We start from the raw sequence: 23,277 nt of genomic DNA, 5'->3' as shown, positions 1-23,277 counted from the left end.
ACGACACATTGTTATGCCTTACAGTGAGGTAAGTCCCTATTCCACCTGGATCATGACCTAAACTGCATTACACTGTATATAAATTACTGAAAATATCAACATGAGCGTGACCTTAAAACTGTGATTTGAGTTGCGACTACCGTCAATGAAAATGAAATCAGAAAACAACGTGGTGAGAAACATAATATTCACAGCACTGATGCTGGTGTGACCCAACATCGTACACGTTTGGCTCTATATGCACCGTTGTTCATTAGAAATGTATTGGCTGTAGACAAGTAGTGTGTGACCACTTACTTGTGAAAAGAACTGTAAATACAGAGAATTTAATCTCAGGTGATAGGATATTGCTTTGGGACCCCTTTGACCTATAATAGCTGACGCCCCCAAAACAAGTTCAGCACTGAGAATGGCAGACAAAATGCCAAATGTCTCTACGAACGTACCTGCACGGTTCACCGTTGACCTTTCACATCTCATCTTTAAGTTTTCAGAACAAATCAACAATCATATTTTTTCATTCCAGCCCTCTGAAATCACTGCCGACAGCTGAGGTTAGCAGTGTAAGAGAAATGTTTATGGTTTCAGACACTTTGATTTTTACACTAAAACTGTTCATAATGCCCCACGTTAAAAACATAGACCTGTAGGAAAAAACAGCACAAGAGAGGTAGGAATTTGAATTCCAAAACCTTTGATCCACAAACACTTGGATGTTTCATTAACTTTGCATGCTAATTACCAGTTGGCTGCACAGCAAGAAAATCAAAAGCATACTGTTCACAACCAGAAGTATGGCACTACGTTAAATAGAGGACACAATCACACTCAGCAAGCCCTCGACCCAGAAGGATATTTACACTGGCAGCGCTCCGGCCTTGGAAGAGTTTTTGCTCTGCTAGGCGACCACTTCCTCACGTGGTAGGTTGAGCCTCACCTCCCCTCCTGCTGCTGTGGAGGCTGAGTAGACTGCGGTGGCGGAAACAGAAGAAGGGCCGTTGGTCTCCATGGTGAAGAGCTTGCAGGACCCTGGCAGGGCCGCGTCGGGAGCCTCCTTTTCTGGGCTGGACGCCCGGGACGATCCAGGGGAGGATGTGGGGCTGAGCTGCACAGCTGTGGTATCCTGCAGCGTGTGCTCACTGGTCTCTATTTCAAACGCTGCCCCACCAGCCAGCCCGCCATGTCCCATCAGCCCGGCGCCCCTGCCACCCACCTTAGACCTCCGCGAGCTGTGGGGAGGAGGGAGGCGGCTGCACACGCAACAGGCCCCAAAAAAGGAGAAGGCCACCAGCAGTAGGATAGGTCCAATGATGATCGGGGGATTGGCAGAAGGCACCAGTGTGGTGAAGGCGAACGCTCCCACCAGGGTGATGTTGAGTCCAGCCAGCATGATGCATAGGCCGCAGGCACAGCAGAGTGCCGGAGAGGGCAGGCCATGAGGGCGAGACTTCCTCCTCGTCTTATTCTGGGGCTCCTTCTTGGGTACAGGGGTGCCGGTGTTTCTATCAGTGATGACCATGTCTCCGCCTCCAGGCTCTGTCTCTTCTACTGTGTTATCAAATCTCCCCGTGTCTCAGCCCGAACTCTTCCCCATGGCGAGGTTTAAATAAAGTCACAGCCAGGAAACATCTTTGTCTGTAAATGACAATACATGACAGCTGTGAGAGTTTTTAGATACACACAGTGAAAGAAACTCTGCCTCTGATAAGTGCACTGATTACCCTGCTCTTGTTCTGTGCACCAGTGTCACTGGACAGGCATCTAATGATCACTGTGGACACAGTGAAGTGTCCTCAAACAATGAGCTCTGGACATGCATCACTTCCCTGCTACTCCTGTAAATTACACCTATCATGATAAATACCTGATAACCTAAAAGTAGAACACACTGGGCAGCGTGTAGGTGAGTTGGCTCTCAGAGTATACTTGTATAGACTATACTGGTGACCAAGGGCGTAGGTTTTGTTTCAGTACTGGGGGGGCACATATGAAACAGGCAGCCCAGTCTCACTTCCAACTCCTCAAATACCATCGCAGTTTCTGACACTGTGGGCAACTACCGTATAAAAAGAGCGAGAAAGTCGGCATCAGTCAACCCAGTCTCCCTCTGAAGTCGTCAAAATCAAGCGCTTGGGCAGTGACTTGCAGCATCAGAAAAGCCGTCCTTTCATGTCGTCATGTTACGCAGCCAATTGCGGTTGGGGGAGCAGTGTTCACGTCCCGTAAGATTCTAAAGCCAAACCCTGTTCTTTTTTCCTGAACCTAACCACGTGCTTTTGTTGCCTAAACCCAACCACGTGCGTTAGTTGTTGGAGGGAAAAAAATACATTAAGTCGCGTTGTTGTACCGTTGTAGTGCGTTTATTTTGAAAGAGACTGTATGTAAACGTTAAATTTCCTGTGAAAACGGAAGTGTATTTTGAAAGAAGACAATGCATGTAACAGGCAGAACTTGACACGGCCTCCCAGAACGTCAACAGCCAACGCAACCAGGGTACGTGGAAGGTCCATGACCGAACGTCCATATGTGACGAGGTCGGAGTGAGAATGTGTTGGGATGGGTGCGAAGGGAGGTGGATGGGTCAGACAAACCCTGGACTTTTACCCAGGAGCCCACTGTTTGTTTCCAGTATGAAACCAGAAGTCAGCCAAGTTGCTTTTGTAACAACGTATTGTGCTAGTACATGTAGCATGCTACACTAATGACATATGTCACATGACATTTCATTATGTTGGTAACAACCTTACGCATTTTGAGCCAAACCATGTGCTTCTATTGCCTAAACCAAGGAAAACAAACCTAAAAAATGTGTGCTATACTAACGTTGTAAGTGTATTTTGAAAAAGACTGTATGCATATAACAAGCGTACAGACACGCTGATCCTGAATGTCCAAAACTGACACAGGAGGGAGCCTAGCGCCTCATATTTTGATGCATAAGGCCACTGACCAAGCGTCGGCATTTGATGAGTTGGGATGAGAATGTGTTTTGAGGGGAGTTCTGATCGTCAAACCCTTAATTTTTTGCATTCTGGTTAATTTTCATTCACCGATTTGTGTCCTTTCTGAGTTCATTTATGGTGGAAATATCTGTCATTTGGTCAAAAGCCCTCTGCTACTTTAATGTTTAACTGTGGAGGACAAATGAACATGTTAAAATATTAATCCCCCCCAGTCTACGCCTATGTTGGTGACACTGGAAGCAGACTAGTGAGAACACTGTACATTGAAATCTTAAAAAAATGAGTACACTACGTTTTACAAAACAGTTGAGAGGTATTGGTGGGATCATTAATGGGAGATTTGATCCACATTGTGGCATTAATCACACAGTATTAATAAAACCCTGTGACTCCTGCGCCACCGTTTTTAAGAAGTCACAAGTGCTGCTTAATAATTCAACATGTGTGCCATGTATTTGATCATGTTGTATGAAGCACAATGTGTGCAACAGCACTGCAGCTGCTTCATTTGTGCCCGCTAGGCCACTGTGTGAATGGCATTCAGTATTTAGTTGCAATCAAATCAGCCCTTTCATTCCAGTGTGCATCCAGTCAAGAGCTCACAGTGCAAATGAAGAGAACGGATGTGGGATATTATGTTTTATAAATGTCTAACAGAAAATCTGTGACCCTGAATAGCCTGTATTACGAACACGTTTGATTATGAACCAGGCTGAGAACATTTAAATGCATGCTCACTGCACTGATGCGTTGCATTCCTGTGAGAAAACAACCCGTTAAAAAAAAATATCTTACCCTTTATGTGGATACACAGAAGGTCCTTCCATTGTTGATTCAGTAAATTTTCACCGAGGCTCCAGTCTAATTACCGGCTGTAATTACCGAGAGGTTAAAAGGACGCATAAACACCAAACGGGGGGTTTTCATCCTCCTTTCGTAGCTTCACAGTCCTGAGGGCACAAGTCATGACAGCCATTCAATCAGTGGCCACGGGGACATCAAAAGCAAAGCGATCCGACCTGCTGAGGAAAAAATGATCCGAGCGGTAGAGACGGAAGATCACTTAGGTGAGATGGCATTTCTTCTGAGTTGACACACAGACGCAACACCGCGCGCGGCTCCTGATGTGGACCGAGACGCACGTAGCACCTGACAGGTCATCCTGCAACGGAAATAGAGGGAAACGGCGCGAGGCATCTGTTCGGTGGTCGCTGTGAAGTCGTCATATCATTTCATTATCACACGTGTGTGTGATGTGCCACGCGGAGCATCTTCTCTCCTCTGTGGTGGACCTCTGGATGCGACTCTCCTGCCTCCTCCTCCTCACTGATCCATCCTTTACCAACCTGGGGTGTGTGTGTGTGTGTGTGTGTGTGTGTGTGAGGGGATGATGAAGGTGAAGACTGTTGCACCTTGCCTGCATCTCACCAGCTCACCTTTATTTACTTGTTGCTGATTTTTAAAGAGGAACTTGATAATATACACATATATATTTTTAATTTCACCATTTCCTTTGAAATGTAATTAACAATCAAGTGTCCTCATTATAGTGTTTTAAGTCACACCCTTAAATAACTTCATGTACCTTTTTATACAAGGTTCACAGGTTGAAAGAAAGGGGTAATAAATCAATTATGAATCATTAATTAGAAAAATCTGTGGGTTGCCAGGTGTTGAAAAATCTCTTTGGCTGTCGAGTCATTAATTAATAAATAAGCCAAAAAGTGTACAGTTATAAAGTATGAAAGACAAAAAAAAGACTCATGAAGCAATCAATCAATAAATACAGGGATAAATAAATTAATATGGAAATAAATGAATAGATAAATAAATTCAGTATTAAAAAATAAATACGGAAATAAATAAAAAAATAATAAATTAATGCATTAAATAAATGCATACATGAATAAATACATGGAAATAAATAAATGCAATAAATAAATACAGTATTTAATAAATAGATAAATATAGAAATAAATGCAAACATAAATAAAAAATAAATAAGTGAAATGTATTTTTTTATACTTGTCATTTTTCATCCTCCATATGTCCATAAGTCATTATTAAATGGTCAAAAGTAAATGCTAATAAATAATTAATAAAGGATTCTGGAGGTCAGAGGTCACAGTGAACATTGGAGGGTTTATTCTCATGATTTAAAGAGCTAAAAAACGAATAAGATATGGATCTCATTACTGGAGGAGGATAAAAAGACCTACCTGGCAACCCAAAAGCTGCTCTAATAAAGGGCTGGTAAATGTTAATAAAGCATCAGTACATGATGAAACAAGCTCTAACTTATAAATCCTTCAGAGAGGTTGCTGTATTAGAAACTGGCACCAATAATACCTTAAAACCCGCAAGTAAAAAACAAAAACTCAAGGTACACTTACTTATTGTTTGTATATTTAAAATGTCAATTTATTTGTTAAGCAGAGAAGGGATGTCCTGCACAACTTCACCTGCTTTCAAGGTGCGCTGAGAAGGGAAAAGTCTAAAGAGGTCAAACTCTCTGTGGATTATCTTGAATAATCCGGTCATGATTTCTAGAAAGAGACAGCTGAGTCCAGTAATAATATTTGAGAGAGGGCAGACATCTCTACAGCTGACATCTCCAACACTCTGCACCTCACACCAAAACAATCTAGACTGATATACAGCACTACAGGTAAGAGGAAAAATATGACTTTTTGATTTTGGGGTGAACTGTCCCTTTAACTCATCCTGGGTAATGTGCAATTAAGCATTTGTTATGTGTCCCTCCGTTGTTAATCTTCACACAGACACAGAGGGACTGTGATTTGAGGCCTGACAATCAAACTGCTGGTTGTCATCAAGGCACTGCAGACTCCTCAGGCTCCCGTTGTCGACATTATTCAGCCTCACAGCACGCCGCGGTTTTTGTCAGAGCACGGCGTTCTTCCCCACGCCACTTCCCATGCAGCAGCCATTCTGCCTGTGCTGTCCTGAATATCAATGTATTATGTTTCACTGCGGGGGTGCAGTTCACTGTGTGCATGCAACGGATGTAGCTGTTTGTGTGTGTGTGTCTGCCTGTACACATGTATTCCAATTTGTTTCGCTCATGACGACTGCGAGCAGGGGAACCTGAGCTGAATCTTGTACGAGTCCCATCATCGCCTAACGACCATAACCATTTCTTAATTGGCGGCTGAGAACATTGTGAGATGATGAGATGAGCTGCACACAAGTGGGACTACTGGGCTTAATTTGCTTCACTCATTGGCAGGAAGTATGGAAATACCTCTCTGACAATCATCATCTTTGGAGAGGTTTATTAGACCACAGAAGCACAATATCATGAGGTGATCTCAACAAACAGGTCGAGGAGAAAGAAACCTAATGAAGAAGATTTAGCAGGGAAGTTGAGCAACATTTGTCAGTGGTCAGGTCGTGTGATGACATCACGGCAGGTCTTGATCAGAAGGTAGTTGCTTAAGTTTCCGTAGAGATAAGACGTCTGGCATGTCTGATGTCCTGAAACACACCAGAGCATGACTCACGTAAACAAGGGATGTTGTATTGTGTCTGTCTGTGTGATGAAGCTGAACTAAAACATTAGATTAGAGGCACTGCTTTCTTCGTCATCATCGGTCTTCCCTCAGTTTATGACAGTCTTTACTTCCCTTAAGTCATCCAAAACTGAAGGGGAGACACTACAGGTGAGATTTTGGGCTAATTTGCTTCCATGTGGTCTTTCAGTCGTCCAAAATACACATTTAGGTGTTTGTTTTAGTTCAGATTACTGTATCGGAAATTTATGCAAAAAGCCAGGCTGCTTTCAGCAAAAAATGGCCACACAGGTCGACTGTGCGAGCGGCTCATTACGACATAGACTTACTGTTATTGTAAGGCAGCGCCCTCTACTGGCCATAGTAATTATTTTGGGAGCAGGAGAGGAAGGGAGGTAACAGTTTTAACAGTATAAAAAGGCGACAAAGTCCGTGTAATGTGGTATAAAGATGGGAGAAGTGGTGGATCATGGTGTAAACAAGCGTTTGTGGCCCACAGTCGACACGGACTTCTTTTAATTAAAACATAGTGTATGCTAGTATGTGTAGCATACAACACAACATACATTATGTTACATAAGTAATTTAAGTATTTATTTAATGCCAAACTATGGTGGTTTTCTAAACCTAACCACCTATTTTTTGCCTAACTCAAACCACTAAGATGTAATAGCAACTGTTTCATAACGTTAAGGAAGTGTTTAAAACTGCGACCGTTTGAACAGTAGCATGTGTCGTTTTGGGTATGATCATATATGTCGTTTTGGAAGTCTGTGTAAACTGAGCTATTCTAGCATTTAGGTATGAGTGTGCAGAGTGACAACTTCAAAGTGCAGATTTGATTGGATAATGCCTCATTCGCATATTTAAACATGCATTTTCAGAAAACTTGTCATATAAATAATTAACGTCTTAATGTCAGTAATCATCTGGAGAAGTTTCATGGTGATATTTATTAGTAAAAATGTTCAAGCTATTCTACTGTCTTATCTTATTTTTTGTGTAAAGATGTATGGAATTTTACAGTAAACATCTTTAAAGGCCATTTTCACAAACTGAGTTTTTCCTTGTACTCTGAGCCAGAAATCTCCACTTCAGCTGAACTATCAAACGCCAAACTTTCCAGTTTAATTCCTCTGATCTTTGTACAGAAAGGTTTATTCTTATTTCACCCATAGCTGCATTTATAGGACATTTTATTCCTAAAACATGGCGATTTTCTTTTCTTTTTTTATGGCTGTTGTCAGTATTTCCAGATTTATGGAGTGATTAAAGGAGATATCCAAAATTGTTGAGTCCAATATGTCAACAAAATGAAGCATGAATTTTGTACCTGGCTCTATCCAATGTTCATATTTCAGTTCTGCAGTTCTGTAGTGCATATTTAACTATATAGTGTCTCATTTAAAATTTCATTCATTCATTATCTGTAACCACTTATCCTTTTAAGGGTCATGAGGGGGTTGGGGCCTATCCCAGCTGACGTTAGGCGAGAGGCGGGGTACAACCTGGACAGGTCGCCAGACTATCACAGGGCTGACACATAGAGACAGACAACCATCGCACTTAGAGGCAATTTAGAGTCACTAATTAACCTTGACCTGCATTGGACTGCGGGAGAAACCCCACACTGACACGGGGAGAACACGCAAATTCCAAGCAGAAAGTCGCCAGCTGGTGAGTTCCAACCCTGAACCCTCTTGCTGTGAGGCGACAGTGTTAACCACCTGTATGAAATATAGAAAGCTCCAAATACAAAGATGTACTGTAAGTAATTAACGGGGATCAAATGATATTGATTAATTTAAAGTTTCACCCTGTTCACCTACAGTGTCTCCCCTTAAAATGAGTTTTAACATGACTGTACTGCATAATATGTGTAATGATATGAGCATAACATATTAAAATGAACCTCAGTGGATGAATCGTTTACTCTTTAAAGAGTGAGGGTGAATCTCAGTGGATTTTTTCCAGTATTACCAGTTAACATGCTACCTTATGGCTACATAGACCTTAACTGTCTAGATTTAATCATATCAAGCATTGAAAAATGATTAATGTCCATATATTTCACTCATGGGTTTGAAAAAATGCTTGTTTTTGAAGGAAAAAATATATATCCAAAAATCAAAATTGACTGTTTGACGGTTAAAGGGGATTATAACTTGTAATATTCACCTTTTGAAAGTCTCATTTTCTCCTCTAAGCTGGTTCTACAGGCTACAAAAAAGCACATGATCTTATGCAAGTTGTGCTGTTGGCTTTTCTACTGACATTTATCTATGATAAATTAACGCATTAGATACAAAAATAATTAGATGAGAGATTTCTGCGTATAGCATGACTTAATCAACACCATGCCTTTTATATTTAGTGATTAGTCATTTGGTCCATGAATCAGTGTCAAAATAATTTAAATCTTTGGTACATCATCACATCTCTTTTTAATGATGGCATTAAAAAGTGTTAACTGATCATACCACAAAAAGAGCAATATGGAATAAGATTAATTAGTCGTCAAATCACGTAGATCGAATCCATATTGACTCGTGCCTCATAGTGACGGCCTCAAACCCAAAATTGACTCTCTGAGATGAAAGCTGACGCACATCTGAACAGTGAAGGAGGTCAAATCATTGCACTGCTTTGAAGTCTGCATCTGGCAGGGCGTCGTAATCCAATAACAGTGAAGTAAAAGCATGATTGCATTCCCACTGAACATTATCCTAGAAAATCTCTGTTATGTAGTACGGAAGTTAAAGTGACTTTATGGACTAGAAAATGTGTCACTAAGAGTCTTTGAAGTTTCAGTTAATTAATTTTTGGGCATCTACATGAGACTTTGTGATGCATCCAAAAACACTACCGCAGCAATTGTTGACAGATAACATAGTTTGATTAATAAAAAAACAGTGTGAGAATAGTACAACAATAATCAAGGGCAAATCAATGATGTTGAAAGATGAACTACTTGATTAAAGTGAGGCAAAGATCTCTGACATGGTTTAAAGAAAACAATGTTGACTCTGCAATAAACAGAAAACAAACAGCAGTTTTCTGACAGACAATTGACAAGGTCGCTAGAAGTTCTTATCAAGCGTTACACATAGTGAACAAATGAACAATGATGGCCTGATCACTGATCTCTTTTTGGATCGCAGCTCAAATATTTGTGAATTCTGCATCAATTGAAAACTGACGTTGGGACTGATGTTGGATGTTTCCAAGAGGCAGCATGTAAATTAAGAATAAAATTAGGCCAAGCGCTGACCCCTGCTGGATCATCAAGAGCTCTGAGGTGGAAAATTTACCCTCACCAAGACCTGCGCTGGCCTGCGAGAGGCAGGACTGAAATCAATAATCTCATGCCCACACAGTGCTTAGGTTGGATACGCAGATCTACAAATCTGGGAAATCATGCAAATCTTCACATATTTGACTCTTCCACTTTGCATAGTTTTGGGCATAATGTGCACGTTTTCTTTTAGAGAGTGTGTCTCATCTTTAAGGGGGTTAAAACACTTTGAGATGAGGGAAACAATATGATCTTGAAGGTTCTTGAAATGACTGCACAGCGTATGTGAACTCGAGCCTCTGGTGTCAGTACACCACCTCTCCCTCCTTCCTTACCTGTCTTGAACTCTAACGTCACACCACTTTCTTGTAAATCACTAATCCACATTAAGTGCACATGAACATAATTCACAGGATATAATAATGGCCATGTACAGTACCCCTCATCTGGATTGGTCTCAGCCATCGGTCCACCGTCCACAAAGGTTCCCATTCGACTCTTACAACGCTCCAAGTTCAGTTGACTCTGAGTCCCTGCCAAGAGCACAGGAGAGCAGATCACAGCGTTTGATAATATTAATACATGTGCTTTCTATGAAAAGAAGAAACAGTGAAGTTCTACATGGAGTTTTAGAAACAAAACAAAAACAGTAGATTTAAAGGATTTCAGAAGTATAACACTGTCACATCTGTGACTTCGGGGAAAAACAGTGGCAAACAGAAAGGTTTTAAGCCTCAATTTAAAAGAACAAAGGGTTGGGCGGACCTCAAGTGTTCAGAAAGTGTGTTCCAGATTTTGGTGGCAGATAACCCAAAGCTGCATGTTTGGCTCTGACCCTGGGGGCGGTGAGCAGGCCTGTCCCAGATGATAAAAGCTCTGAATGGCTCACAAGAGAGCAGCATATCAGACATGTATTTTGGCCCCAAACGATTCAGTGCTTTGTAGGTTAATGTTAATATAATCAAACATGCAGGTCTTCTCTTTGTTTATCTATTTTCATATTTGTACAGTTGGCTGCACTAAAACTGTGTCTTATAATAGAGTTTGTCCTTGATTTTTTTGATAAACTAGCACTTACAGTGTTATGTTAATGCCATTTTAGCCTGTTTCTCTCAGCACAGTGGCTCTCTTTCATCTTTCCCTAATCTCATAATGTTCTCCATCTAGGTCAAGAAAAAGTGGTTATGAAAGAAGAAAGCATTTTGTCTTTATTATTCAGCTGCATCCTGAGATATTACAGATACCAGTGATGCTCTGCAATAAAGAACCTAGACACAGCACTTCTCTCGCTGTTGTTAACGATTAGCTCTCCAGGTGTCAGATTTGCTATCAGCAAACGACAGACATGATCTTGACGGGTCACTATCAAGTAGCAAACTGAACAGCATATCCTTGAATGTTATATGATACCTGTGTATGGTTGGCTGCCCTTCTGTTAAAGCATTGTGGCTCACATTCTCACTCACCTTCTCTTCTCAGTGTCTCTGCAGGTTGATCAGGAGCAGGATTGGCAGGTGTGGGGTGCACTCTGAAGTTTCCTGAGAAATCAAGATATTTTCAGAGCCATAATTATGTTTTACTTGAAATAGTCTTCAAGTATTTAAATCACATGTCCAAATTAGGGCTGCACAATGTATAGTATTGTAAGTATCCTCATGCAATGGTTTGTATGGTAGCCTACGAATCAGTGCCCCACGAATGACACCATGTACTGTTACAGTGGCAGTTCAGAGAAGGACCCAAATGCAGATTGACAGACAGTTTGAGTCTTTAACAAAAGGCAAGCTTTAATGAAGCTGGTCGAAAACATCCATTAAAGACAGGCAACTCAAAATCCAAATGAAAGCAGAACAAAAAAAAACAAACTGAAAACCAACCCAGAAAAACACGATGAACAGGGATGAATGCAGGATGAACGCAGACAAACTGACAAAGGGAAACACACAGGTATATACAGTACAGGCCAAACGTTTGGACACACCTTCTCATTCAATGCGTTTTATTTATTTTCATGACTATTTACATTGTAGATTCTCACTGAAGGCATCAAAACTATGAATGAACACATGTGGAGTTATGTACCTGAAATGGTTTCCACTTCACAGGTGTGCCTTATCAGGGTTAATTAGTGGAATTTCTTGCTTTATCAATGGGGTTGGGACCATCAGTTGTGTTGTGCAGAAGTCAGGTTAATACACAGCCGACAGCCCTATTGGACAACTGATAAAATTCATATTATGGCAAGAACCAATCAGCTAACTAAAGAAAAACGAGTGGCCATCATTACTTTAAGAAATGAAGGTCAGTCAGTCCGGAAAATTGCAAAAACTTTAAATGTGTCCCCAAGTGGAGTCGCAAAAACCATCAAGCGCTACAACGAAACTGGCACACATGAGGACCGACCCAGGAAAGGAAGACCAAGAGTCACCTCTGCTTCTGAGGATAAGTTCATCCGAGTCACCAGCCTCAGAAATCGCAAGTTAACAGCAGCTCAGACCAGAGACCAGATGAATGCCACACAGAGTTCTAGCAGCAGACCCATCTCTAGAACAACTGTTAAGAGGAGACTGCGCGAATCAGGCCTTCATGGTCAAATAGCTGCTAGGAAACCACTGCTAAGGAGAGGCAACAAGCAGAAGAGATTTGTTTGGGCCAAGAAACACAAGGAATGGACATTAGACCAGTGGAAATCTGTGCTTTGGTCTGATGAGTCCAAATTTGAGATCTTTGGTTCCAACCGCCGTGTCTTTGTGAGACGCAGAAAAGGTGAACGGATGGATTCCACATGCCTGGTTCCCACTGTGAAGCATGGAGGAGGAGGAGGTGTGATAGTGTGGGGGTGTTTTGCTGGTGACACTGTTGGGGATTTATTCAAAATTGAAGGCACACTGAACCAGCATGGCTACCACAGCATCCTGCAGCGACATGCCATCCCATCCGGTTTGCGTTTAGTTGGACGATCATTTATTTTTCAACAGGACAATGACCCCAAACACACCTCCAGGCTGCGTAAGGGCTATTTGACCAAGAAGGAGAGTGATGGAGTGCTGCGACAGATGACCTGGCCTCCACAGTCACCGGACCTGAACCCAATCGAGATGGTTTGGGGTGAGCTGGACCGCAGAGTGAAGGCAAAGGGGCCAACAAGTGCTAAACACCTCTGGGAACTCCTTCAAGACTGTTGGAAAACCATTTCAGGTGACTACCTCTTGAAGCTCATGGAGAGAATGCCAAGAGTGTGCAAAGCAGTAATCAGAGCAAAGGGTGGCTATTTTGAAGAAACTAGAATATAAAACATGTTTTCAGTTATTTCACCTTTTTTTGTTAAGTACATAACTCCACATGTGTTCATTCATAGTTTTGATGCCTTCAGTGAGAATCTACAATGTAAATAGTCATGAAAATAAAGAAAACGCATTGAATGAGAAGGTGTGTCCAAACTTTTGGCCTGTACTGTATACACAGAAAACTATTCACAAGGACGAGACACAGCTGGAGTAGGAAGACATGGGCAAAAGGAGTGAAACAGGGATTGGCTAACAACACAGGACTAATACAAAACAGGTGTGAAGGGAAGACTCTGGGAACAGGGAAGGACTAAGGAGACAGGTGTGACAGAAAACAAGCAAGAAAACACACAAAGACAGGAAGTAAAACCAGACACGACACACGAGGAGAGAATCTACAAAATAAAACAGGAAGCAGATTAAACATGAATGAATAACATGAAACAAGGAACACAAACAGAAAGCTCCAAAACAAAGTTACGTAGTTAATTTAAAACATAGGTCAGGTTTAGGCAAGTAAAGATACTGTGGTTAGGTTTGGGAAAAGTCTCAGGGCTGTCCGGCTCGGTTGAATTGGTGTGCGGGTATTTCTTCTGCCATGCTTTCTAGGTTTGGGAAGAGAAACATGGTGATGATGTATCTTAAAATGACTTAAAGTTCACACGATTCTGAACACCAGATTCCTGGGGGTAGTCCTGTGTTTTGTGACCCATCCACTATATAATGATAACCAGAAGATTCACCATCTCAACAGTGCCTGGGAGCAGTCTGAGTCAGCTGAAAGAGAGGATTAGTGGGAAAACTGCTCTTTAAAATGTGACCTTCATTCTTCTTTATTGGTGCCTTTAATGTTCAATTTAATGTTCAATTTGTTCAATAAAAGAAAGCTGGAAACAGTTTGGTTAATTTTATTAATTCAACAAGCAATGTATTGGATTTCAGGAGTGTATTGAAAGCAGCAGAAAGGCAGAGCTGAGTACTTTAATATCTGTTTATTTATGACAGGTTTTATCAGCAGAAGTTCTGTCACACTCCTCAGTGTGTGATACAGATGCTTAAAGCCGCCTTTTGGCATCTCTGTGAGACGCACCAGGCTTTTAACTAATTCCAGCGTAAACCCATCCCCAGTACTATTCAACACTTGGAGCAACTGACATATAAAGAGCGAGGAAGTCCATGTAGGGCGGGTGGATGGGTCAAACACCCACAGACTTTCAACCAGGAGACTGCTGTTTGTGTCTCACGTGAAACCAAAAGTCAGTGGTGTTTTAAAGTTACAATACGTGTCCGAGACATACTTGTGTCACTCATGGCGTATTTACAACAATTTACATACTTATTTTAACCCTATCAGGTAAACCTAACCAGGTCAGGCTGTTCTCACAAACTGTTCATATGTTTTACTACGAAAAGTAATGCAACAAACTTCGTAGTTCGTACATATCCCACATATTTCGAAAGGCTGCAATCATGTGACCAATGCGCTGACGGGAGTAAACAAGGAAGTAGTAGCGAGCAGTCTTGCAAGTAGGCAGGTTTCCCCTGGAGTTGCGTGTGTCGGAAACGTGTGAACTTTGAGTAATTTTTTTACATCCTCACCATGTTTCTTTTCCTAAACCTAACCACAGTAACTTAATGTTAATCACATAACTACTTTAAGGACGTAACGTCATTCAGTGGGTGTTCATTCGTAGGATATCGTATTAACTGCTGTGCATGCATTTTTTGTAGTATAGTATACGAACCATTCTATAAGAATATGATGACCAGGTAGTTTTGTTACCTAAACCAAACCGTAATCATTTGACAACTTTAACCACGCGTTACACGTTACACATTCATCTAAAAGACAGCTGCTCTTCCCACCCAGATGTTGAAAGGTGTGTCTAAGGAAGCATGACATGGGTTGAGAACCAATGGTAATCTTGTTATCACGATATTCAACCATGTGAAATATATCGCATATTTTCCTTATATTGTGCAGCCCTTGTTCAAATAATGAATTAAAATATCAAACAACTTACCAAAGGATGGAAGAATGTGGTTGATGTTGAGCCAGGCTTTTATAAAGGGGTAGATAGATATGAGCAGGCCTGGGAAGCAGATAGCATAATTAATTTGATGAGTGATATAGAATTACTGCTTTTAATGTCCTGATTGCTATTGGTTGAATTACTAAGAAATGAGAACACATTACTGAAACAAAACTAGGAGAGGAGGAAAATACTGTGTATGCAGGCAATAAGAAAAATCTCATTATAGAGGGATATATCTGCTAATCAATCTGCTTATCTCATTCACCATAGACTGCATGTGAGCCACACCGGAAGTTAGAAAAACTCTCTTCTCTTTTTCTATAGATGTTCCCATACTTGCAGACATCACGACCAACAATAAGGCTGTTTGATGAAACAGCCTTCAGATTATTTTTAGTGTACTGTGTGATGTTTCTTCCTGTTCAACTCAAAGTATAAAGTAATATCTGAACCGGAGGGCTTGTGTGCCTCTCAGTGGCACTCTGCTCCAATTCAACACAGTTATTGATTTCCCTTATAAGCCACAAGAGTTGGCATTAAACCTTGGCAGGTCCTGCGGGTGCCTGTGATGCATGCATGTGCTTAAAATGTCACAAAACTGCAGAAGGAGTGAAAAGAATCTGCCGAGAACACTCCGTTCATACTCATTAGTCAGCCTATGTGTCGGAAGAGGCATCGAGGCACATAAGCCCCAAAACACATAATTAGATGCTACTTAGCTGCACAAGTGCTGCCCAAGTGAGTGTCTCCCTCAAGCTGCTGTGCACAGTTTTGATTTGCCAAATTTTGATACGTGTTAGGAACACAAATTAATTATTGAAAGCTGATCAAATCATCAGTGAGAATACATTGCCCATTAACAATGCATGCTGATGTTGTCGTCCTCAGATCAAAAGCCCTGCCCTTTGCTCTTTAGCTTTCTCACTCTTCTTATCTTGGCGGTGCAACTGCTCAGACTGTCAGCTGGTTCCAGTTACACTGTTGTATCAAATGATCACATGGTGTGTTTTTCAAGAGTGGTGGATGGAAAGTGTCACAGGCCACAGATCTGTGGCTTTAATTTGGGATTTTTATTCTTTTTTTAAACAACAAATACTCCTCAGTCTACCTGTCACATATAAGCACTTCTTCCTCAAGCCAGACAACCCTCTGAGGATTTTTTTTTTTTTAATAAAATGTTTTCTTCCTTATTGTTTGGGGTCTCACACATCCCACACCTATATATGTTAAAAATACGAATATTGTTGTTATATATACAATTTTTTATTAATTTTCTTCTGACCTTATTAAACCCAATACGTAGAAAAGTACCTAGTATTTTCCTTTTAACTTAAGCCAGTCAGTAGTTCCTAGAAAGTTCCACACACACACTCACCGAGGCCTCCCGCTCCCAGAAAGATCCCTCCTACAGCATCAGCGTCACACTCCCTCGACACCCCAATGATGATGCAGCCCGCCACAATGCTGAGCAAGGCTGAGCCCACCCGAAGCCCATGGTACTCCCCAACGCTGACGGGGTTCATTCAGCAGGTGGAGGCCCCCCACCTGCCCCTCACACACACACTCACACACACAGCGAGCAGTCTTGACACTGCACTCTGCTTGGGGCCCTCACTGCCACTGACCACTTCACTGTCATCTGCACGAGCCTCTGCCCTCCTTTTCTTTCACTCTCTCTGACACAGAAACACTTTCTCCGGCAGATCCCTATTCTCTGTAGCTCAAGACGTCTCATGCATCTTTAAAGATGGAGCTCTGGTTTCCATTGACACCGAAAATTAGAAAGCTTAGAGCACTGACTCTTATGACAGCGATACGTGTGCTACAAATCTGATCACAGCCCTCTTCCTACCAGCGCTGGCATCAAGTGTCACGAGCGCAGTGAGTGGCTGGAGTGTAATTTAGGAAATATGAACACCAAAACAACAAACAGCTGTGCTGCTGTCTTGAACACGTGCAGTGTATCAAGGACTTAAAAGTAAGGGCAAAGCAGCAGAGAGAGACACAGAGAGATGGCAGGATGGAGGGGAGAAAGAAAGAAAGGGCAACAGTTAGAGAGACGGAGTTAGAGTATGTGCTACTTGTGTGATTTGTCTGCGAGCTTGAAGGGAATGTGTAATGAAAGGTTCAGAGAGTCCTCTACGGTGGGGGCCTGAGGCCATCCGCAAAGGCCTGCAGTTGCCATAGGAATAGCATATCCATGGCAACAGAGGGAAAAAGAGGGTAAGCAGGATTAACACTGGTGACTAGGATAACAAATGAACTTACTGGGGAGAGGAGAAACTGTGACACATTTCCTGTGCAGCAAGTAAACTCCCTCCATCTTTATCTACAGCCACATGTCTCCATCTATTATCAATTAGTGCTGCTGATGTGGTGTGTCTGTGTGTGCGTGAGAGACATACGCCGCCTTTGTGACCCTTTAAGCAACACATTGTCACAGGATATTTTTATGTGACAGCACTTGGAGACATGACAAAGAAGAGACAAATGTTTTTTTACCTTCTCAAAGATTATTAGACTAAGTTTTATATGCCCAAGGAGGTAAAACTATCCAGTGCTTCAAAAGAAAATAGCAAAGATGAGAGAAATGTTTGACGCATAAACAAATTTTAAATGTTTTGTTAATTATTTTGTGACCCGGCTAGATCTATCTTATCTTTCTGAAGAAGTCACGGTGTTGTCAGCTGATGGAATAAAGTCTGAACTGCATATCCAATGGTCCCCCTTTTTTAATTAAGTTATAACACTTGCTATGTTCAACTCCCTTTAGGTATAAGCCATATGAGATGGGAGATGTTATCATCTCGAAGCTAAATTGGTGCTAGGAGAATTTCAGGGCGACTAAAAAGAAGTCTGTGGCCCTGGAACACAATGATATGAGATGGGCATTAAATCCATCCATCTCTAGTGTTCACATAATGAACACTCTAAATCACCACACCTTGAGCTGTAACTGTGGGACGCTGAGCACACTCATTACATGTGAAGCAATAACCCCAAATGTTAGTGAATAACATCTCTGAGGTTGCTAGCACTGTGCCCTTTCAGGTAGAGTAAGGTTTGCCCAAAGAAGAAATATTTAGATAGACATATCATGAAGATGAAAAATAAGAATCAACTTGAATAAATGTAACATGCATTAAATAAACAAACCTAATAAAATTGCTGCATAATTTTGTTGCAATCCCTCTGCAAAACTTTGATTATGAAGGATCACACTTCAAATTTAACTATTCTCGCAGAAATAATTGTATTTTTTCTTTTAAATTAAGACTATGCCATGCTATAACAATCATGTAACTGTGAAAAAACATTAGCAGCGATGATTTGTATTTTTATGTTTTTGAAACAACTGTCGTTGATTGCCGACTTCACGCTTATTAATATTAAAGGCATTTTAAATTAGCTTTGTGTTTCATTAAAATCTATGCACATGGGATGAGATCAGCTGTATACAACCTAAAAGGAGAATGAAAAATGACCAATTAATAACTTTAGATACATAGATGTATAGATATTTAATAGATATATAAATAGATAACTTACAGATGAATGAATGCATGGGCTAAATAAATGTGTGTATATATATATATATATATATACACATCAACAAATTAATTTTTCCTCCTCCACAGGTATGTACTAGTTCTTGTGGCTTTATTAGTAATTGTTCTCAAAATGGAAGTGAGCTTCTTAGGGGATTCAAACAGGAAAAACATATGCGTTGGCCGGGAATCGAACCCGGGTCAACTGCTTGGAAGGCAGCTATGCTAACCACTATACCACCAACGCCTTGTTTCACCTTGTCGGAACACCCCCAATTCTGTCGAACCCAGACAGCTTGATCTACAACAGTTTGTATATGATGCAGTGTTAGGCGCATTTATATGCAAAAAAAGGCCACATTTTTATTTAAAAACGGAATTTCATATCGCCGTGCACCACGTTTCCGTCTTCCGGCTGCAAGACCAGCATGCGGAGGGCAGCCTAGACACATATTCCGGTAGCTGGTTATCATAAAGTTTGGAGAAAACTGAGAGTTTTTTGACAAATGCACTAAACGCAGTATTTTGTGTCGGCTACAGGAAATGCCATACCAAATATCAGACAGTAAAAGCCCAAAATATTACAGGTAATTCCGGGTGTAGTCCACTCGGTGGCGGTGTATACTGTAACTGTACCACTGTTGGGGACCGGTGAAACGGCCGACATTGTGTTTGCCCATGGTGGTAGCAGGGTATCTGCTACAGACGCCGAGGTATCTGAAGTACGTGCGAAATGAAGTAGTTGATGGTCGGGTGTAAACTGTCCATCATAGAGAGGGACACGTTGTAAGGCAGAACGAAAATGCTGACATTTATCCTAATAAGCATACAGACACAGAGATACATGTATAAATAAATGTGGGTGAATAAATGTTCTATATTTATTTATGTCGTTAGACACTCATCCTGTTTGTTGTTATGCACCAGTATACCAAAGCAAATACTATGTATATGAATGACCTGGATTCTGAAAACTATTTTAACAATTGATTTGTATAGCGTGATGGATCATATTCCGTTACGTGGGAAAGAAAACCCTAACCCTAACCCAATACATGATTCCTTTTCAACTCATTTCACAAAACGTAGTGGCCCGTACGGGGATCGAACCCGCGACCTTGGCGTTATTAGCACCACGCTCTAACCAACTGAGCTAACCGGCCATTGCCATACACAAACTGGTCATATTGCAATATTACAGTAAACATAATAGAGTTCATGAACGGTATATATGAACGGCGACAACAGACTACTAATACTGACCCCCACTTTTCACGGTTTATGTGTAAATCCAGGATACGACAGCACATTTTCTCTATGAATATTAGTTTTATTGATATGTTTATCTTATGTACGTACAACTACAATGCAACAGACCTCGTGGCGCAACGGTAGCGCGTCTGACTCCAGATCAGAAGGTTGCGTGTTCAAATCACGTCGGGGTCATAACTTTTGATATTTCAATATTCATTTTCTCTTACAAACAGTCCATACTGCCTCTAATGTACCCTCTGTCATCTCACTGAACAGTGAAGACTCTTTAACCCTCACCTCTCCCACATATTTAACACACAGGACCCACAGGACCTTATTCACTGCTCAGTGTAGAGAAATGTTGAGTATGTGACAAATAAAAACCTTGAGACCTTAAATTCTACCAGCAAAAAATAAACCCGAGGGCAGTAATATTATTCACAAGTGTCATGGGAATAAGAAAGCGTGAAATTCTTCACTTGGCGCTTTAGACACTGACTGAGGGACAGTGCCAGTTCATCTCTCAACACTGTGGGACTGACTGAATGTACAACTAACAAGATTGACACCACTGTTGAAAAAGCAGGGCTCGTCCGGGATTTGAACCCGGGACCTCTCGCACCCTAAGCGAGAATCATACCCCTAGACCAACGAGCCGACATGCAAAACAACTTTTAAGTACACTTGACGAAACTCCCAACTGTACGAGTCACTTATTCCCTAACAGATTTTTGTTTATTTAGAGCCCTCGTATTTCAAAGTAGCCTTGGACACAGAAGACAAACCAATGTCACCATGCAGCCACATCAGTTTCGCAACAAGGTGGACTGACTGAACATTATTACCTCACATTACTAACGGTACAACAGTGACAAACATTAACGTTGTATTTTAATTAGCACCACTAGAAAACAACCACTGTAATTTTTTTCATACGACCCGTGCCTTGTGCCTCCTCTTTCTTTCAGACTGGTTTAAAAAAAATCCAATTAGTGAAATACCATTAACTTGTGTTTTAATAAATGACTGTAACGTTATATCTTTGTTATATAGGTTTTTACTATCAACGGTTAGTCACCACAAGCTAATGTAAAGTAACTTTGAACTTGCAGTTGTTTCAGTCGCAAAACTTCCCTGTTATAATTTGTTTTGCGTGTTTAATTAACGTTTGTTTGAAATGTACATTGTGTTTGTTGTACATTTAAAGATAAGAGTCTAATTAACGTTTCCCCTCAATTAACAGTCCCCAAGAAGTTCACTTTCACACCAGACAGTGTTAGCTAACGTTAATTGTTAGCATGTTAGCTAGCTAGCAACATTTTGACTCGTAATAGAGATGGTAAACATGACGTAATGTATTTATTATTAGCTAACTGATTGTACAATGGTTGTAGCTGTTAGCAAACTCACTTACCCGAGTCCAAAACATTAGTTTATTCGAGTTGTGATGAAGCCATGGCCAGTTGATGTGCAGAGCGGACCGGCGCGCCCATTAGCTGGCTAACGTCAATTTAACCGGTTTGAGCCTCAGCTAGCTCCGTAGTCACACTGGTATTGCTATGGTGGTGTGGCCATAAGTTTTGGCTGCGTCTTTGCCGGATCAACCTGTTAAAGGGCCTCAGAGCAGAAATTTGCCTTTGGGCTTCTCACCCCCAGCTCTGTCTAACAATATATTTGCAGTGTGGCTGCAGTCACACCATCTACACTTCTCTGTGCAGTAGGCTACACCACCACCTCCATGTTCCCATTGAGGGAGCACACAACAGACTATGCATTGTAGCTTCACTATTTGACTAGTAAAAAACTAGTAGCCTATTCCTGTGAGAATAATTCTGATGAGAAATAGCAGTGTGTACATCTCCAAAAATATTAGACGATGTTAAAAAAACCTGCACAGTTCTGGAGAAGATCAGAAAACACTGGCCATAGTGAACTTTAATTATTTAATCATAAGCTCAAATGCGTCTGTGACAATATGTTTCTGCCCATATTAAATGAGTGAAGCTCACTATGGGTGCCTGTGTTTTATCTGTTTTTGGGAATAAAACTACCATGCTCCACGTTAACTGTGTATGACTGAGGTTATGGGAATTTCAGCACATTTTTTAAGGAATATGGATAATGTGAGCACAATATAAATGATAAAAGTGTGTGATTTTGTCATGAAATTAGCTAACAATGCAGGACCCACCTTAGCTGATATTGTGCTGTGTGGTGCAAAGTCAAATTTGCAAGTTTTTGAAGCAAAGAATGCACCCAACATAAAGCCAGATATAGTCAACCAAAGAAAAGAGTTTCACTTGAAAAATAATAATAATATAGACAGTGGGGACACTCTCCCTGACTTTATTATCATTTATCATTATTAAATTCTATTTGTTTTTTTATTGGTAGGTAGGATTAGTTTTAATGTGCTTTCTTCCCCTTTTTATTATGATTTTTATCTCTTACCCCATTCTTTTACCTGTCAAACTGGTATAGACACAGAGACACAAACACACACACACACACACACACACACACACGACAGCCAACACAAACTTGTCCCCTTATTCGCTGACAGTGCTTAATTTACTGGCCTGTTCTGTATTGTCTTGCAATAAAAATAAAAACAAATCATCTTTAAGTGTTTATTGTGCATTTCTTGTCTCTTTTTTGGCAAATGAATTACACTCCTAATACATTTCTACAGTAGGGAGTAAGAGAGAGAGTCTGCAAGCGTACAAAAAGAGCAATTACACTTAATGGATAGTGAATAAGCAACCAGATGGATTTGGATAGGGAGACAAAACAAGAATGGAAACAAACAGAAATTATTTATGAAGAGCTGGAGTAATTACCTGACATTATCACGTGTGTATTATTTACATATCTATATTTTATTTTTAAATATTAGCCTACCTTGTTGTCAATACGGGTTCATTGTAAAACCCTTATTTTCCTATTCCTGCATCAGGGACAGTGTTTGGGTAAAAGCAATGGAACTGTAAATAATTCTATCGTCTGCTGAAATTAGAAAAAAAGGATAGCACAAGACATCATACTGCCTATTTTCTATTTTTTTCTCCCTTGTATGTGTTTTTTAAAATACTGACTTTAGTGTATTATTGACCTTTGAGTGAATCAGTAAATAAAGCAGCCCAGTCTGAGCATTTTCCAGTTCACCTGTATAAATACAGGTCTGTCATAAAGTCCTTTCTGGGAAAAATCTATCCATTTGAACTCAAACCAAGATTTTTTCCTTACATTAACCAAGAAATATATTTCTGGCAGACAGCCCTGAAGGCAAATTTCTCCCAAAGGTGGTTTTTGGTGAAACAGGAAGTCATCATTTATTATGGGGGGCAGAAAATGAAGAGCT

The 23,277-nt window shown here is 40.8% G+C and overlaps 2 protein-coding genes and 4 non-coding genes across 6 annotated transcripts; 1 reads left to right on the top strand and 5 right to left on the bottom strand.

Moving 5' to 3' along the window:
• Nucleotides 1–512: 512 nt before the first annotated feature.
• Nucleotides 513–4,062, bottom strand: tmem275a (transmembrane protein 275a). Its single transcript, XM_033636730.2, has 2 exons — nucleotides 3,759–4,062; nucleotides 513–1,635 (listed from the first exon to the last, which is right to left on the bottom strand). Exon 2 carries the CDS (start codon nucleotides 1,517–1,519, stop codon nucleotides 899–901), a length of 621 nt encoding a protein of 206 aa, XP_033492621.1. The 5' UTR covers nucleotides 1,520–1,635; nucleotides 3,759–4,062; the 3' UTR covers nucleotides 513–898.
• Nucleotides 4,063–5,669: 1,607 nt separating this feature from the next.
• On the bottom strand, nucleotides 5,670–16,750 carry kncn (kinocilin). The gene is made up of 5 exons (XM_033638016.2): nucleotides 16,490–16,750; nucleotides 15,103–15,171; nucleotides 11,258–11,329; nucleotides 10,231–10,324; nucleotides 5,670–6,461 (listed from the first exon to the last, which is right to left on the bottom strand). The coding sequence occupies exons 1-5, from the start codon at nucleotides 16,635–16,637 to the stop codon at nucleotides 6,389–6,391; spliced, it is 456 nt and encodes a 151-aa protein (XP_033493907.1). The 5' UTR covers nucleotides 16,638–16,750; the 3' UTR covers nucleotides 5,670–6,388.
• Nucleotides 16,751–18,837: 2,087 nt separating this feature from the next.
• On the bottom strand, nucleotides 18,838–18,909 carry trnag-ucc (transfer RNA glycine (anticodon UCC)). The gene has a single exon. It is a non-coding gene; the product is annotated as a tRNA-Gly (tRNA).
• Nucleotides 18,910–19,751: 842 nt separating this feature from the next.
• On the bottom strand, nucleotides 19,752–19,825 carry trnai-aau (transfer RNA isoleucine (anticodon AAU)). The gene has a single exon. It is a non-coding gene; the product is annotated as a tRNA-Ile (tRNA).
• Nucleotides 19,826–20,036: 211 nt separating this feature from the next.
• On the top strand, nucleotides 20,037–20,108 carry trnaw-cca (transfer RNA tryptophan (anticodon CCA)). The gene has a single exon. It is a non-coding gene; the product is annotated as a tRNA-Trp (tRNA).
• A 393-nt stretch (nucleotides 20,109–20,501) lies between these two features.
• On the bottom strand, nucleotides 20,502–20,573 carry trnap-agg (transfer RNA proline (anticodon AGG)). The gene has a single exon. It is a non-coding gene; the product is annotated as a tRNA-Pro (tRNA).
• Nucleotides 20,574–23,277: the final 2,704 nt, after the last annotated feature.

The sequence above is a fragment of the Epinephelus lanceolatus genome, chromosome 12 (genome assembly GCF_041903045.1).
Source record: "Epinephelus lanceolatus isolate andai-2023 chromosome 12, ASM4190304v1, whole genome shotgun sequence".
Lineage (NCBI taxonomy): Eukaryota > Metazoa > Chordata > Actinopteri > Perciformes > Serranidae > Epinephelus > Epinephelus lanceolatus.
Note: the sequence above shows the minus strand (reverse complement) of the source record. Positions and strands in the feature narration are given on the sequence as shown.

Bases quoted from the DNA above. Each gene is read 5' to 3' on its own strand.
- kncn (XM_033638016.2), bottom strand. From the start codon at position 16,637: ATGAACCCCGTCAGCGTTGGGGAGTACCATGGGCTTCGGGTGGGCTCA. The intron at 11,330-15,102 runs GTAAGTTGTTTG...TTGATTTCTCAG, and splicing joins CCACATTCTTCCATCCTTTG to GAAACTTCAGAGTGCACCCC. The intron at 6,462-10,230 runs GTACTGTACATG...GGTGTGTTTCAG, and splicing joins GAGACCAATCCAGATGAGGG to GACATCAGACATGCCAGACG.
- tmem275a (XM_033636730.2), bottom strand. From the start codon at position 1,519: ATGGTCATCACTGATAGAAACACCGGCACCCCTGTACCCAAGAAGGAG.